The 18,571-nt window shown below is 36.5% G+C and overlaps 1 protein-coding gene across 2 annotated transcripts in view; it reads left to right on the top strand.

Annotated features, from left to right (window-relative positions):
• LOC142353605 (uncharacterized) overlaps positions 1-18,571 on the top strand; it is a 105,847-nt gene that overhangs the window by 37,454 nt on the left and 49,822 nt on the right. For both annotated transcript variants that reach the window (XM_075405891.1, XM_075405892.1), the window contains exons 8-9: positions 7,844-7,898; positions 7,959-8,054. In XM_075405891.1, the coding sequence (XP_075262006.1) occupies positions 7,844-7,898; positions 7,959-8,054 (151 nt within the window). The remainder of the gene's footprint in view (positions 1-7,843; positions 7,899-7,958; positions 8,055-18,571) is intronic.

Here is an 18,571-nt window from a genome sequence, read left to right as displayed (position 1 = left end):
ATGGTTCTTAATGAACCAGTGAAACTATTTAGGGCTTGAACTAGGGATACTGGATACTCTCTTGAGACAATGAAACGGATCTGAAGATACTAATATCACGATTGTAAGCAAGATATTGTTAAAAGTTGCAATCGTTTTTAAAATTTTTGAATATTCATCAAGTTCAACTATCATTACTGACCATCGAAACTTTTTAAGACGTGCAAATGGGTTGCATGACACAACTCAAGATACAAAAAATGGTGTCTCACGGCGAAATCTGGGAACTTCTCTTTTTTCGCACTTTTCAGTTTTTTCTTTTTGATTTAAGCTTGTTTCTCTCTTCTCTCATTCTGCTAAAAACAAATTTGAACATCAGTTGCTCAGCAAAGCAATTCAAAATGAACAGAGTCAGTATAATAAATTGAAGTCAGAAGTAGAATCGGGATAAACCCATAAAGCTCAATTTTAGATGCCCGCTATTTGAATTTCGTTTCTGTAAGTCTTAGTTACCATCTCTTAAGCTTATTGGTATTGATAGTAGCCCCTGTAGCCTCTCTAAGAAACAGAAGTATGTTCAACTACGAAATGCCATCAAAATAAATCGGACTTAAAAAATATTTTAGTTTGTACAAAAATCTTTTTTCGATATCTTCTATTCTTAAAATCCCAATCATGCTTATTGGAATTAACGGCGGCTATTTTCCGGCAATCTGCCGGGTATGTTTTCTATTGGTTGCATAACTTAAAGAATTTGAACTATGTTGGTGCGCTGTCTTTTAAATTATATTTGAAATAACCACTGTGTGAAAGCTAAAAAGAAACCTTACTCAAAAATGCTTATTAATTGCTCTCAAACGAAGTTTGTAGCAATTATATTAGTCGTGTTGGTCTTCATGCGATTTTTTGCTTTACCAATTTTTCGTCCGACCCATTTGACTTTTCGTCCTTAAAAATGGGATAAACAGGTAGCGCCCAGCGGGCATTAAGTTTAACTAGAGGTTTCAGCCGCTTTTAGCAGTCTTTCAAGTGCTTAGTGTGATGAAGCTACTGGGAAGGCCTTAGTTTAAGGTTAAAAAGTCATTTTTACAAGACATAAATACTTTTTGACCCTTTTTAGACGTGTTGGTGTTGGTAATCGAAACAAAATTACGCAATTTTATACTAATGTTTACAATTTTTTGAGGCTGCATATTTTCTAGCGGTGATACTGCATAGTTTCTAGTGGTGATGAAATCGTTTTCAACATTTTAACGTCACGAATTTAAGTATTTTTTGACAAAACTTGCAATGTTTTCATTTTTTGACAGTCTTTTTTTAAAAATTTTTCAAGAGCCAGGGGTCTGAAAACCTCATTAAAGGTTTATAATAAGCTACTGAAAATTTTTTTAAACATTGAATTGTTTTCAACTTGAATTGTTTTCAACCTTCTAATATTACACATTTAAGCAATTTTTCTAAATAAAACTTGTAATGTGTAAGTTTTTAAAATATTTTTCAAATTTTCTCATTTCTCCGGCACCAGGGGCCCAGGGACTTCCTCCAGTGTTTGATAATAAGCTGCTGCATAGTTCCTAGGGTTAATGGAATTGTTATCAATAACTCGAGTTTTTTGAAATTTTTTGATAAAATTTAATTTCAAATATTTGGAAAATTATTATGTTCAAAGTCTATGGTTCTTTATGAACCAGTGAAACTATTTAGGGCTTGAACTAGGGATACTGGATAGTCTCTGGAGACAATGAAATGATTCTGAAGATACTAATATCACGATTGTTAGCAAGATTTTGTTTAAAAATGCAATCGTTTTTAAAATTTTTGAATATTCATGAAGTTTAACTATCATTACTGACCATCGAAACTTTTTAAGACGTGCAAATGGGTTGCAAGACACAACTCAAGATACAAAAAATGTTGTGTCACGGCGAAATCTGGGAACTTCTCTTTTTTCGCACTTTTCAGTTTTTTCTTTGATTTAACTGCTCACAAGGCTAGAAAACTCACAAGTTGCAGAGTCGAACCTCATCATGAAAATTATGCTTAACGCACACACACTCTCTCTCTGTTGGTTGGGGTTTCTTTCCCTATCTTTCTCGTTCACGTTTTATCTCTCGCGCATTCTCTCTCTCTCCATCTCTTTCCTTAACTCTTTTGTTGTTGCCACACTTCCGCTGCTGTTGTGGCGTGATGTCATCATCTGTTACCCTAATTAACGTTGAATAATATTAGAAATGCTTTATGATAAATGACCCAACTAGCACTTCTAAAGAAATTGTTAATTGCTCACAATTGAAGTTTGTAGGAATTATTTTAATCCTGTTGGTCTTTTTATGCGATTTTTTGCTAGATTGATTGTTCTTCTCAACCATTTGAATTTTTGGTCCTTAGAAACAAGATAAAGAGTTAGCGCACATGGGTCAATATGTTCTTTAGATATTGTCAGCTCACTAGTCTCCAAGTATCCGGTTCACAGAAACTGTTTTGCAGCAGACTTGTACTTATGGTGTGAAGGGCGGTTCTTAAAAATTAATCCCACACCCGCACTTCACCCCTACCCCACGCCCCCTTTAAGCCCCCCAATAACCTCCCCTGCACATAGTTCAGGTCATAAGACCCCATGCAGCCAAAGATCCCCTCCCGTCATTGACCCGCACTGCTGCACCACCCTCCTCCCCGCTGTTTTTACCTCACACCCCTTAATATAAGCTAAAGCTAGCCTCACTAAACCGTGGCTTGCTACTGACGGAACCAAACGGTCGTTTCAGAGGAATTTGCTCTTGTAGTCGGTTATGTTTAAAACGTTGATAATATAGCCTAGTTTTGATAAGGAGCGTCAACAGATTCCAGTGCTGAATGGGAGAAGAACTTTTAATTCTTTCAAAATATTGAAAGCTCGATAAGCCTCTCGACGGCTTTTTTTAGGCGCTTTTTTAGTTTTCTGTACCTTTTGATCATGTTTTTCGTTTTACATAAGTCACGCTTTTTACTTTTGACTTCTTGTCTTACCTCACTCACTGTTTCAACAGAATGGATTTTAATTTCTTCACGCATCCAATTACGCAATGTGGTGAATACTGTCAAAGTCAAAAGATCAAAATCACAAGATACAGTTAGGATAAACCCATAAAGCCGATCATTAAGTCATTGAGAATAAGGTTATCAAAGTTCATTAGAGAGTTTGCTAGTTGACATTGGTATTAAGGTTATTAGTTTTCAGCTTAGAAGCTGAATTAAGTATAGTTTTAGAATCCAACTGAAATTTGCACGCCAAATTAGAAAAATTTTTGGCGATGAAAAAAAAAACAGAATAAATTTCGGTTTATTTATCTCTTCTTTTTTTCAGTTTCAATCCCGATGTGCATCAAGCGAGGCTATTTTCCGGCAATCCGGTGGCTATGTTTATTAATTAGGAGCTGCTGGTAAAATTGAACGTCAAAAGGTCATTTTGAGGTTTTTCGGTCCCGTATATGTCCCTCTTACCTATCTATCCTTCTCCCCCGCCACCTACCCCCAGTATTGCAGTGTTATTTTTTACTATTACTGTCCGCAGTATCTTAAATTTCAAATCCCTAATTTGGTTGTTTTGAGCTGCTTTTTTTAAGACCATGAAAGGAATGCGAGCCCTTATTTGCGACTTGGTTTTTTCATTGTCAATGTGCTTTCCAAAGTGCTTTTTTTAAAAAGCTAAGTCGACCAAACTTTTTCTGTTCATGCCATGATTTACTGATGCCGCACTTCAGCTGCTGTTGTGGCGTGATGCCATCATCTGTTACCCTCATTAATGCTGAATAATAGTAGAAATGCTTTATGATAAATGACTTAACTAGCACTTTTTAGGAAATCATTGTTGATTGCTCTCAAACGAAGTTTGTAACAATTATATTAATCCTGTTGGTCATTTTATGCGATTTTTTGCTTGACTGATTTTGTCTCACCCATTTGACTTTTCGTCCTCAGAAACAGGATGAAGAGGTAGCGGCAATGAGGCATTGTTCATTTAGCTCACACTGGTACTAAGCTTATTAGCTTTCAGTTTAGAAGCTGAATTAAGTATAGTTTTAGAATCCAACTGAAACTGCCCGCCGAATTTGAACACTTTTTGACACTGAAAAAATAGAAAAAATGCGGTTCTGAAATAAGGATTTTCTAAGATCTGCTCACTAATGTCTTTTCTAAGATCTGCTCACAAATTTCATGATGTTTGAAGTCAAATTGAAGTGGTAATTTTGGTCACGCGGAACAGGAAGTGGAGCGAAAAAAACGACTGGTTTTGTGACGTGAATTTTTTTCACTCAAATTTCAAAGCAGATTGAGAAAACGGTGTTTGAACAAAAATTCGCGTTCTCGTTTGTGATTTGTTCACACGCGGCAGCTTGACTTCTTCCTTTCTTAATTTAGAGCAATTTTCTGGGTCCGAGATGGGCGCTGAAGGCTAGAAAATGTAGTTTTCTTTAAAATATATAGTACATATTTTCGTTCTTAGCATTTATGATCGTCGCTTAATGTTTCAGCCATTTTGGGTGGGTGAATGCTTGAGCAGTAATGATTTTTAGAAGTAGCATTTTGGCGTTTGGCGGATAATTTGTTTGAGAATTTTGCAGGAAATGTTACTTTTAATTACTCGTTTGAAGTTGTTTTCGATTTCACTTCTTAGGTGACTTTTTCAAGCTTTATCTTCTTAATTTTTGTGTGACCTAAATTGCTCTTATTCGGTGGTTAAGGCTAGTGCTAACATAAAAGTGATTGTGGTTTGTGCTATACCAATCCCTGTATATCCTCTTACTACGAAATTCAATCAAAATGGAGCGCACTTTTATTTGTTTTGAGTAATCAATTTTTAGAAGGTTCTTTCAATTCCAACGGGGATATGGGTGGCTATTGTCTGGCTGTCTGCCGGGTATATGCGTATCCCCTTCTCTAATTAAATTCGGCTGCATTTTTCTGCAAACGTCTCCAGCGTGCGATATCATAACTACTCTCGGAGTATGAATTACCGGTTTCATGACATACGGGGGATTGAGAGATTCATTTTGTCTATGTTTGAATTATCAAAAAGCCATAATGTATTTTGAAAACTAAAATGCTGTAGTTATTACAATGAATAGCCTGATGCCTTCTCGTTCTGTTATCTACTTAACAGCCGCGTAGTGATAGCGAGGATTATTATTGATTCATCCTAGTTTTTTTTAAAACAAATTGAAGACAAGTATGGCCTTGTTTGTGTTCTTCCTGAAGTCTTATTTGTCCGAGCGACGTTTTGACCAAAAAGTGAAAGTTGACAGAAACCGCCCGGAGTGAACATTTTGTCTGTCTGAAAGAAATTGGTTTTTACTCCGATCTTGTTGGTTTTATTCGTTTTTCCCCCATTTGAACTACCTGAACCCGAAGAATTTTCTACTTAATTTTGAGAACTAATTGCAGTTTTTGTTTTTGTAATTTACTCCAAAAGCAATCTTTTAAGCAATCCAATGCGCTTTGATTTGTTCGTTTATTTTGGTAAGTGGTGGAATTTGGAATGGCTTCTGAAATTCGTTTGTTTTTTCAATTCGAAAAATTTGAATTGTATTAAGGCGCTGTCTTTTTTGAAGATCTGTTCACACATTTTCATAATTTTTAGGTCAAATTGGAGTAGCGATTTTGGTCACGCCGAAACAGGAAATGGAGCGACTCCGTGACGTGATTCATTTTCACTCCAATTTCAAAGTGTGAGAAAACGGTGTTTGGAAAAAATAGTTCGCTTTCTCGATTGTGGCTTTTTGTTCATATGCGGCCTTGACTTTGATTTTTACCATATTTCTATCTGTTGGTAATGCTTTTCCCAATCCTTTTTTTGTTTGTTCTAGGTCTAGTCATGTATTGTTTAGTCACTGAAAATTCTTTGAATTATGGCCGGACTTTTCCTCTTGTGCTTTTTTCTTCGTCGAGTTCCATTTTTTGCTCACTGTGCTCAAAGTGCTTTTAAAGAGCAGTTGCTCGACAAAGGAATTTAAAATGAACGGAGTCATATAAAACGAAATTAGACATAGAAGCGGGATCAACCCATAAAGCTGAATTTTAGATGCTTGCTACTTAAACTTTGTTCTTATAAATCTTGGTAACCATCTCGAATGCTCATCAGCGTTGATACTTCTACCTGTATACTTAACAATGAACAGGAGTATGTCTAACTAAGAAATGAAATTTTAAAAAATTCGTTTTTAAAACAGTTTGTTTTATAGAAACATCAAATATCATTTTCTGTTTTTTCAATCCCGATAGGATTATGGAATTTAACGGCCGCTATTCTCCAAAATGTGCTAGGTATTTTTAACTATTGAAGTGGATCCAAAGTCGGTTATCATCGTTTCCAAGGTTAAAGTAGCATTTTTGCTAAAATCCTAATTAATGTTAGGAAATGTGAAGAAAATTGTTATTCTTTCCCTCTCTTTTGGGTATCGCAGATGCTGATGGCTTGGTATCAAGCTTACAGCTTTTGATTGGCTGATAAATATAGAAACTGAGAAATACTTACACGCAGTAAAATGTTGTAAATCTTTACTTGAAGTCAACCGGTCATTTGAGAGCCGTTCGCCCGGCCCAAGTCGGTTATGTTCTCTGTTTTTGCTCGTCGATATTTAACTTGTTAGATTAGTGTGCGTAAAATTGTACAGCAAACCCCCGTAACCCGCTTTTCACATACTGTATTTTTTATTAATAGCCGCACAGCGATAGCTGAGGCTATTATTGGCCTTCTCTTGGTTTTTTACAATTCAAAGAATTTGAATTGTATTGGGGCGCTGTCTTTTTTTTTTTTAAGATCTGTTCACACATTTTCATGATTTTTGAAGTCAAATTGGAGTAGTGATTTTGGTCACGCCGAAACAGGAAATGGAGCGAAAAAGCGAGTGGTTTTGCGGCGTGAATTTTTTTCGCTCTAATTTTAAAGTAGAGTGAGAAAACGGTGTTTGAACAAAAATTCGGTTTCTCGGTAGTGGTTTTTTGTTCACATGCGTCAATTTCACTCTGATTTTTACTGTTTTTTCGATTTTTTGGATCGGATTTTTTTTCTAAATGGTTTTCCCGATCATTCACAGCTCATTCTAAGCCTAGTTTTTTGTTTGAATTAAATTTTCATTTCTCGCTAGTGGTTTTTTTGTTCACATTCGGCATTTTGACATTGATTTTCTGTTTATTTCGTATTTTTTTGTTCTGATTTTTTAAAAAATGGTTTTCTCAATTCACTCATAGTCCATTCTAGGTCTAGTTTTTCTGTTTAGTCAATGAAAATTCTTTGAATTGTTTGTCAGGACTTGTCCTGCTATGTTTTTTTATTTCGTCGTCATGATTTTTGTTACGACCATATGACGTCACAGCCATTTTTTGTTCATTCGTTCATGCAATTTCAACTGAATTGCATGTGTGACGTCATTTTTCGCTCTTAGTGGAGCGAGTTTTTTTGTTCATGCGCGTGATTAAATTTTTGGTCACACTTGACTTACCTCACTCTCAAAAATGACTTCCTCACTTTGAAATTGACTTTTATTTACTTTAATTCAAAGAGATAAGGTCAAATGGGTGTGTATCACTCTAAGTGAAGGTTATTTGAGATCAGCTAATAGAGGCAGCAATAACTTATACAGATTTTTAATCAAAATATAACAGATCAGCCTTCAATGAAAAGACGAATTTTTTTGGTCTGTCTTTTTTACTGTTTTTTTTTAGACTGCCGATCTACGAATCTATTGCGGCTATTTTCTGGCAATCTGCCAGCTATGTTAGTAATGTGCTATATAATATAATTTCTAAATGTTGGTTAGAAACGACACTTGGAGAGACAGAAAAGAGCCAAATTTTGTAAAAGTTCGAAACTTGGAGTCTGCTTCAGGTGACGCAAGTGACTGCCAATGGCGAAGGCAAAGATATTCCCAAAGCTGCAGAAGGTAAGATAGATCTCGCATGTCGGAACGCTCTTTCTTAGTGTAATTAAGTGTTCTATTTAGAACCTTCTGAAAATAAGCCAGCGGTGGCCGTTGATGTGCATTCCTCGTCACCAGTCAAGAAGGGCATCGGAAGAGTTATCTCAGAATTGGAAGACGGTAGGTCGAGATGGCTGCATCGTGGAAGTTATTTTTGACCGTTTTTCTCAGAAGACGAAGAATGAATCTATCCGTTGTATCATAATACAAAATACTACTAGTAATCAAAATGCAAATATAATTGACACTCGGAAAGCAAAGAACGGCGTCCTACAACCCTCTCTGATACCGACCTATTTACTCTTCAAAATTCATTTAAATTTTCAACTAACAAGAGTAAATCAACAACAAGAAGGCTCGCTTGTTCTGTGCGTGGCACAGAATATTCCCACATTCCATTTTGAAAGCATAACATATCATTATATCCAAAGTGATATTTCTGAAACGCTTCTTTTAGCACCAATTAATGTTTTTATCAAGCTGTTGCGAATAAAAGCTTAATTTAATAGCCACCATCAGCTTCTCAACGGCTATTATTTAGGCGCTCTCCTTTTTTTACAATTCAAAGACTTTGAATTGTATTGGGGCGCTGTCATTTTTTAAGACCTGTTCACACATTTTCATGTTTTTTGAAGTCAAATTTGATTAGTGATTTTGGCCACGCCGAAACAAGAAATGGAGCGAAAAAGCGAGTGGTTTTGCGGCGTGCATTTTTTCACTCTAATTGTAAAGTTGTGAGAAAACGGTGTTTGAACAAAAGAATTCGCTGTCTCGCTAGTGGTTTTTTGTTCACATGCGGCATTTTAAATTTGCCCTACCTTTTGATCAGGTTTTTCGTTTTACATAGGTCACGACTTTCACGTTCAACTTTTGACTTACCTCACTCACTGTTCAACTGAATGGTTTTTAATTCCAATCACTCAATGAATTACGAAAGATAGTGAATATTGTCAAGGTCAGAAGAGCGAAGTTCATCTAAGTTATCAAACTCATCAGAGTGTTTGCTAGCTGACATTGGTACTAAGCTGATTAGCTTTCAGTTTAAAATTTGATTTAAGTATAGTTTTTGAATCCAACTGAAACTGCACGCCGAATTAGAACATTTTTTGACACTGAAAAAGATTCGGTCAGTATATCTCTTTTTTTCCGTTTCAATCCCGATGTGCATCAAGCGCGTCAATTGCGGCTATTTTACGGCAGTTTGCCGGCTATGTTTTAATTTTATCTAATTTTTTGTAATGGCTTTCATAATCGACTCATAGTCCGTTCTAGGTCTAGTCTTTTGTTTATTCAATGAAAATTCTCAGAACTAGACTTGTCCTGCTATGTGTTTTAATTCGCTTTACCTTTTGATAATGTTTTTTGTTTTACATAAGTCAAGATTTATACGCTTGACTTCGGACTTATATCAACCACTGTTTCAACTGAATGAATTTTAAATTCTTTGACACATTTAGTTACACAATGTGGTGATTACTGTCAAAGTCAAAAGATCAAATTTATGAGACCGGATAAACCGACAGAGTCCGGTCATTAAGTCAATGAGAATTAGTTTGTCCAAGTTCATTAGAGTTTTTGCTAGCTGACATTGATATTGAGCTTATTAGCTTTAAGTTTAGAAGCTGAACTAAGTACTGTTCTAGAATGCAACTGAAACTGCACGCCAAGAGTTTTCCGAAAACGTGTTGTTACAAAACAAGGTCCCTTTAAGTTTGAATTATCTTTCATTGTTAACGATTTTGACTGAGCTTGATTAGTTTTTTCTATGACTCTGAGATATAAAAAATTTTTATAAAAAGTCGCTTTAATTCAAAAAAGCTGTCAACAATTAGAAAAACAGCAAAATAGAGGGAAAACATGTCTGAATGAAATTTTAGTAAAATGTTCTTTTTTGGAAAAAGTTGTTTTTAAGCAGGTAATTTCAATGAGCATAAATTATTCTTCATGCACAAAAACTGCCTCTTTTCGATGCGAATTGTTATCATTAATGATAATCGGGCAAGCCGCCAAAAAAGACTGAATAGAAGAATTAGAACTAAATAATGTCGTCAATTTTTTTATAAAAACAGTTATCTTTAAAGTCAAAATTTCCAGAATCATAAATAGTGACTCACACAGTTGAAGCTGTGTTAACTTGTTACGTTTTAATAAAAGTGAGAAATCTGATATCGAAAAGGGGATGAAACTAAAAGCAATAGTCAGAGCCTCAGAAATAACCATTCACGCCATGAAGCTTAATATTTTTTTGTTACCTGTACTGTCTGTGTTAGTGGCCGTTCTGCCTCCTGATGTGCCCCCTCAAATTTGACTTTGATTTGAACTCAAAATCATTCAAAATTATCAGTTCTTTGAAAGAGACTGCACCCAAAAACAAATTAAATTATATGAAATTGGAACTCAATAATAGCTGACTGAGTACGTGGAGCTTTTTCTAGCAACTCATATTTTTTGTTGTTTCAATGAATAACACAAATAGGAGTAATATTCCATTAGTGGCATAAAAGGAAATTAAAATTTTTTTAAAAAGAAAAGTTTGATTCCTTTTCAAATCTGTTTTGTCCAAAAGTACAAAATGCAGAATGAACCCTTAATGATTGGTTTTCAGTCAATTTTTATGCGGAAATTATATATGCTATCGTTAAAACTTAAAATTTGTCTCAGTTGTTATGCTCGATATAATAAATCTTTTTATTTGCTTTGATTTTTCAAAATTTTTGAACATTTAACCATCACTAGACAGATATCAAATGATGTTCCTCTTTATCAAGACTTAAATAAAAATTGAAAACGAACTGAACATTGGATGGAAAGGTAGGCTAACACAGATGAGAATGTGAGACGGGTTAAAATTTTGTTGTAAATCTTTTTTCTCAAAATTTTTTTTTATTTTATATACTATGTTGAGACATAGACTAAACGATAAGGCACATGTTTTTTCTATATCTTTAATAATTACTTCAGTCCTAGATCGATCGTGCACCTTAGAAGATTCTCTTGCATATAGTTATTCAAAGTTACTAAAAAGGTAACGGGTCGATTTTTTGGTACCCCGAAATTTAGCGGGAAAAATAACCTGCATGAACCGATAAAGCCCAATTCCTTAATTCAATGAAGTTTAGAGTGGACGGTGGATTCTGTAGTTCCCCAAATCTTTGTAAATTTTGTGCATTTGAAGTTCGCAGTTGAGGGTGTTGTAGGTTCGCCTCGTTAATGCATGAGAACCTTGATTGCGTAATGACTGACTAATTTTGAAGAATAATTTAATTTCAAATGTATAACAATAAGGAAAATGCTCATATCTTTAGATATCCATAATCGTCAGCAATTATTAATTTCATCATTTCAATAATTGAATTAATCGTGGCTGTTCGTCTCTGATCATATAAAAATGATGCATAATTATAAAGAACAAGAAGGCTGGGCTAGTACTCTGCTTTAGACAGAAAGTTCCAACGTTCAAATGTAATCATGAAGGATAGGTCAGCATGATCAGTCGAGAAGCCATGAAATTTTTAAAATATGACTGATTATTGAAAAACGCGCTTTTGGTTCCTATGCACAAAAAATATTAGTCAAAATAGAAACTTTAATCGGATTTTTATAACAATAAGGAAAATGCTCATATCTTTAGATATCCATAATCATCAGCAATTATTAATTTCATCATTTCAATAATTGAATTAAGCGTGGCTGTTCGTCTCTGATCATATAAAAATGATGCATAATTATGAAATCCAACGTTCAAATGTAATCATGAAGGATAGGTGTCATATGCTTACACATATTATTATATATTATCCACAATAAAGAAGTAAAAGCAGACAAAAATAGAACAACGCAATAATGACGAAAACAATTTCTATTGGCCGAGAAAGAAACTGGGAACTGATTAACTTTTATACTTTAGTTGGATATAGATATACTACTACAGAAGAAGACAGGCACGCTTAGAGAATTAGAGAAGGACACTACTCGATATTGCCTTCAACTTAATTCCACATATTTTTTATGATTAACACGGACAAATTTATTTGATTACTTAGTCTCTCTTTGTAACCGATAAATACTGTAAAGGGAATCATCCCTTATAATCTTTTGAATGAATTGTATTGTCTCATCTTAACATCTCTTTAATTATAGTCTGAAGAAATAAAAGAAGCACGATCGCCGGCCCATGCATCCAATTCCACGTCATACTTATTCTTTTATTAACACAACGCTCGCAACAATAACTTGCTTCTTTACGACTTCAAATTGATAGCCTATACATATAATGCCCATACGGAATATGCCTAATAATAGCAACGGCAATCAACACAATAAGTAATTACCAAAAGTAGAGAGAATAGGCGCACTACAATTGAGGTTATCACATGGTGACAGTCGTTGAAGTCATCAGACAATTGAAGAGACTGAGCATTAAGAGCAGAATTCAACGAAGACGGGTCTCTCCATACCAACAACTCACCTTCTTCAAACCTGCAGACAAGCAGTTCCCGATAGTGATTGGCAAGACACAGTCAGAGGTGGAGACACATTCAGACTCAAACAACTAGACACAGGCAAGTTTTTATGACATTTTATCTATAAGAGCTAAGTAAACAGTACTAAAAACATGGCAGATGCTAATCAGGCAGTCCCTCCAGTTATTGTTCAAAATAATGCCCTTAGAATACCAACTAACATAACACTGCCCAAGTTTTCTGGAGCCCCCAATGAGGATATTGTTAAATTTTCAAGACAATTAGCTTCATCTCTAGAAATAGGTAACATCCCTGCAGAAATGCAGCATCACTACCTGCATTTGAACTTATCGGGAGGAGCATTAGCTTTTTATCAACAGCTGCCGGAAGAGATACAAGAAAACTTTGAAAGGGCACTTGAAAGGCTCTACCAGAGATATAACCCGGCAAATCATACTCAATTGTACAAGATTCAATTCCATGCCCGTAAATTTCAGCAGGGAACTGAACAACCAGCCGATTTTTTAACTGAATTACAACGCTTAGCTCTATATGCTTTCCCTGACATCGAAGCTAACCCCGAACAACATGTACAGCAAGAAAATCGAAATGTCGAACGAACAAGACGAGTACGAGATGCCTTCATAAAAGGCCTACCGCAGAAACACCAACGTAAATTACTCCAAGAACCAGAGACAACAACAGTTCAAGATCTCTGTGAAAAGTATACACAACGACTGATGCTCGAAAATCTCCTTCCAGAAAATGATGTTGTCACAGCGTTCAACCAAGTTGCGCCGCCAGCACTAAGCGAATCAGAGAGAGATACATCAGAAATTCTTCAGAAATTGGAAGAAATGAAAAAACAAATAGACGAAATGGACAAAGCAACAAAAAGCAGTACATCAGATCAGCAAGGACGCAGCAAAAACCATAATTTTCAGAAGCAAAACTTTCCCAATAAATGGAATCAACAAAATCTCAACCAAAACTTTGTAAATCGCAATCAGAATCGCGCACCTGCACCAGCACTATTCTGTCAACCCCGTTTTGCAAATCAAGGACAGTTTTACCGCAATAGACCAGTATGCAAGGGTTGCAACAAGACTGGACACTCGATCTCCAAATGTTGGCATATAAACCCTCACCTCAGACCACAGTTCCTCCCATACAATACCATTAATAACCAAAACCAACAGAATAAACAAGCCAGTTTCAACACGGTCGAGTATATTCCAAACAATGTGGAAAATTTTAGTGAATATTTTGTCGCGCCCGGGTGCAATCAGCAGCCTCAAATGATGAGTAGTCATGGAGCCTTGAGCAACCAGACGTACCAAAAAAACTACTAAAGCCACGTCATTTAATTCCTATTAACCAACAAAATACTAATAAAAATGAAACTCTTTTTCTACATAACGTCTGTGAAGACAGAAAAAATAAAGTGATTGCCGTCTCGACAAAAAAACCACTTCTTTTCTATGTCCCGTTTATAACACAAAATTACACGCATGATGCCTGTCTCGATACAGGAGCTTTCCATAGCGCAATGAGTTTCAAAACATTACAAAAAATAAAACAACTAAGCCCTGATAACATCGTATCGATCAAACAGGAACAACAGAAGTTTGTCTCAGTGGCAAATAAATCGCCCGTGAAAATATTGAGCACAGCGGTCATAAAATTTACCCCATCAAACATTGAATACATCGAACCGTTTCTCATAGCCCCTAACCTGACAAACACATTAATAGGACTACCATTTTTTGAGAAAAATAACATTCTCATCGATGCGAAACACAGAATTCTGATAACGCAAGACCTAAGTCTACACTTAAATATGATCCAGAACAAAGCAGGCGAAAAGCAACATTGCCGAACACCAAAAAAACCTTTTGCTCTGTACACAGTGAAGAAACTTACAATTCCACCAGACTGCCAAGAGTTGATACAATGCGACTTAACTGATCACCCAGAAATGAGAAACAAAACTGGAGTTGTGGAGCCTTCCATCAAGTTTGAAGGAAAGACAGGGCTGTGTATTACATCGTCACTTAGCCGTATTGATGAAAATGGACTAACAACAATTGCAGCAATCAACGTACAACCTTATATGATAACTATACCTGCAAAAACAATAGTAGCAACGTTTAAATTACTTACTCCTGAACAAGCAGAATACCTAGTTCCACTTGAACCAGCTCTTTTACAGTCAGAAGATCTACAGAACAATTTACAGAACTTAATTGAAATCAAAAACAAAACCGACGCAAGTAAGCCTAAACAGGCGGAGAAACTTTGGTTTCCAACTCCTGAAACGTGTAAAGACCCATCAAGATTAAACAAAATCGAGCGCCGAATTTACGATTCGCTATGTGACTTTAAACTGAAACAAGAACTGGACCCGAAACGTTCTGAACAAGAACGACTAGAATTTTTAACGAAATTTAATTGGAGCCAAAGTATCTTCAGCGAAAACGAAAAACACAAGATTGAAAATCTCCTTGTAGAATTCCACGACATCTTTGCCAGACATCGATTTGACGTCGGGCTGAACACCACCTTCAAGGCAAAATTAACTCCTGAAAATAATATGCCAATCTATGCTCCCAATCCACAGACACCAGTTCATTTGCGAGAAGATTTACTTGTAGAGCTAGCCCTAATGCAATACTTCGATATTGTAACAACACTGCCCTACTCAAAATACTCCAGCCCAATATTTGCCAAGAGAAAACCAAACGGCAAGTTAAGAATTTTAATTGACTTGAGAAAAATCAACTTCCTCCTACGACACGACTATAGTAACAACAATTTCCCCGTCGCTACAATGACAGATGCTGGACAGCATCTAGCAAATAAGAGTATTTTTGCAAAACTTGATTGTAGTCAAGCCTATTTTTCTATTGGAATGGCCGATGAATTAAGTGTACAACTTCTTGCATTTAATTTTGGCTCACGAACTTGGGCATTTAAACGCCTGGCACAAGGCCTAAGCCGTTCGCCAACAATTTTCAGTTCCTGCATTCGACACCATTTGGAAAGATGTATTGCCACGGATAAGTGTTATTCATTCTTTGACGACATCGGAGCAGGCGCCAACAGCGGAGAAGAGCTGATAAAAAACTTGAGAGAGATATTTAAATGCGTCCGCAACGCAGGATTACGATTATCAATGGACAAATGCCAATTTGGCGTAAAAACCATCGACTTCTTGGGCCACACAATAAACCAGCAAGGCACTACTCCCAACAAAGAAAAAGTAAACAATTTTTTGAAAAAACTGAAGATGCCGAAACCCCTTAAGCAAATCCGCCGACTGATCGGATTTGTACAATTCTTTAAGAGTTACATACCGAACTTAACAAATCAGCTTCGCCCATTTTATTCATTGCTCCGGAATGACAACGCAATTATCATAACACACGAGCATGAAAAAGCATTAGAGGAAATTACCTTTTCGCTCAAAAAGGCCTGTGAACGTACTCTAAGGATAGCTCAAAAAGATCTACAGTACATCATTCTGGCTGACGCAAGTCACTATGCTGCAGGATATGTACTACTTATTGAAGACTATTGTGAGAACCAAGCAGGAAAGAAAATAAAAAACTATGCTCCCGTGTCTTTCGGATCAAGACTTTTCACCCCAAATCAGTTGAAGCTATCAATGTACTGCAAGGAATTTCTGGCAACAGTGTACGCACTAGAAACATTTGAGGCCAATATCTGGGGAGCAACAAAATATCCAATTATATTATTAACAGATAACAAAAGCCTAACACGGTTTTTTCAATCAAAGACCCTCCCTCCTAGTTTATGGTCGAAAGCGGAATATTTTATGAGTTTTAACCTCATCTTAGGCCATATACCAGGGCGAGCGAATGCAGCGGCAGATTATCTTTCACGAATGTATGTCAATCCCGACACTAAATTCAAACTGCAGTTGAAAGACCGACTGCCCATTCATGATGTCGAAATAGAAATCACACCCAAACAACCAGATAACACACTCTCCTCAATAAAAAATGCTAATTTGGAACACAATGAGGAAAAACAGTGCATAGAAGAACAATTAAAACCAGAAGTCTTCATAATAACGCTAGCCCATCTTCTCACAGACGAGAACATCCTTACAGAAGCAATTAAATTTACAACAAAAGAAAAACGAACTCTCAACGCACTATATCTGAACAACCCACTGGACTCGCCAGATCTTTCGGAGAAGTACTCAACGCTCAATATGCAGGAGAAACAACGAAAAGACAAAGATATCACTGAGACACTAATATGGTTGCGAAGAAAACGAACACCAACATCGAAATACCTCAATTTCGACTTACAAAAATACCGTAAGCAATTTAAAAGGTTAACTGTTAACAATAACGTTCTTTATCGACAATACTTCAATCACATTGGCAACATCTCACACTTACAACTATGTGTACCAAAGCACTTGAGGACTGAACTAATATATCGCCTCCATAATTCAAAACAAAAAGGCCATCAGGGAATCTCAAACACTCTTGTAGAATTTGTAGAATTACGTAAAGGCTTCTACTTTCCCGGATATCAAGAGAGCATTCGTGACTACATCAGTAATTGCACAACTTGTCACCAAGCCAAAAATGCCAAACTTACATCACAGAGACCCCCTCTTCAACCTGTTTCGGCGCTACAATTCTATCCTGAGGACATGATGCAAGTTGACATAGTAGGGAAACTACCCGAATGCAAAGGGTACAAATACATCTTGTCGGCAATGGATGTGTTCTCCAAATACCTTTTTGCAATCCCAATAAAGCACCCCGACGCTAGCACTGTAGCTAGACACTTAACAGATTTATTCCTTCAACATTCCTACATTCCACGAAGCATACTCTGTGACAAAGGTTCCGTCTTTACAAGTAACCTAATCAAGGAGCTTGCACAAATGCTGGAAATCAAAATTGAGAATGCTTCTGTTAAACACGCACAAACAATTGGACTGTTAGAAAGAGCCCACGGACCTTTAAAAAAGTATCTTCGAATCTACGAAAACCTTAATTCAAGACAGTGGCCACAGTTAGCAACACCTGCGGCCTACGCTCACAATACTCGGTACCATGCTTCAATAGGATGCACACCATCTTTCATTTTTCACGGAAGAGAGCCATTTGGTGCCCTAGAGCTTCGATTCAACACACAGAACTTACAAAACAAACAACCAAAATACGACTTCAACATCGAACTACACAACAAAATGCAACATGTATTTCAACAACAGCACGAAAACTTACTTTCGTCGTATCACAAGTATCGTGAATACTATGATAGGAAAGCAAGGGCACAACCACTACGACCTAAAAGTTATTGCTCACTTTTACACCCAATTTTAAATACTCAATCAGAAAAAATGAAGGGATTACAATGCAAATTTCAGTTATTATATCGAGTTGAGAGAGCCCTGACCGATTCTAACTATCTTATCCGCAAAGTGGGAACAAACCATACACAAATTGCGCACCGTATTCGATTACGTCCGATCAAACCACAGCATCAAATAAACGACCTTGAAATAATTGATCCAAAAAATTTCAGCTGTGATCCATCAATTGAGAAAGATGCTAGGGAACCCGAACTCTTGGACCAGCAAATTGACCGTCTTGGTTTTTTCCCTTTTGCGCGAATGCCCCATGCTAACCAGACGCCTACAGTTACCTTCCAACTTCCATTTCCACGGCGAAGAGAAGCTGAGCAATTGCCTTCAGCACAACCGACTAATGAAAACTCCCCTATATTGACTTCTAGCACATCTTTTAGCAGCCCAAGCAGAAGAACCTCCCTACCTACTTCAACGACATTAAGTAGCCCGACAGTATCGAGGCCCCAAACACCAATCGAAACTAACTACAACTTGGACGAGAGTCATTTATTCACTCCACCAACTGCATCAACTCCCCAATTAACACAAGGGAACATAACTGCGTCACCGAATGTATCACCAACACAAACAGAGAATTCAGAAGTGTTCATAGTTGAAAACCAGGGACCAATTACACCACCGTTTAGACAACCGGAGGTAATCAGAGTTCCAGAACACCAAGGTTCAAGAATTAATCACCAACATAGTCCAGGCCAACCTTTCACTAATACACAACCAACTCTCCACCAATCCCCAATGTTCGCCCCTTTTTA

The sequence above is a fragment of the Convolutriloba macropyga genome, chromosome 14 (assembly GCF_964194025.1).
Source record: "Convolutriloba macropyga chromosome 14, txConMacr16.3, whole genome shotgun sequence".
NCBI classification, from domain to species: domain Eukaryota; kingdom Metazoa; phylum Xenacoelomorpha; order Acoela; family Convolutidae; genus Convolutriloba; species Convolutriloba macropyga.
This window is presented reverse-complemented; position numbering and strand designations above follow the sequence as displayed.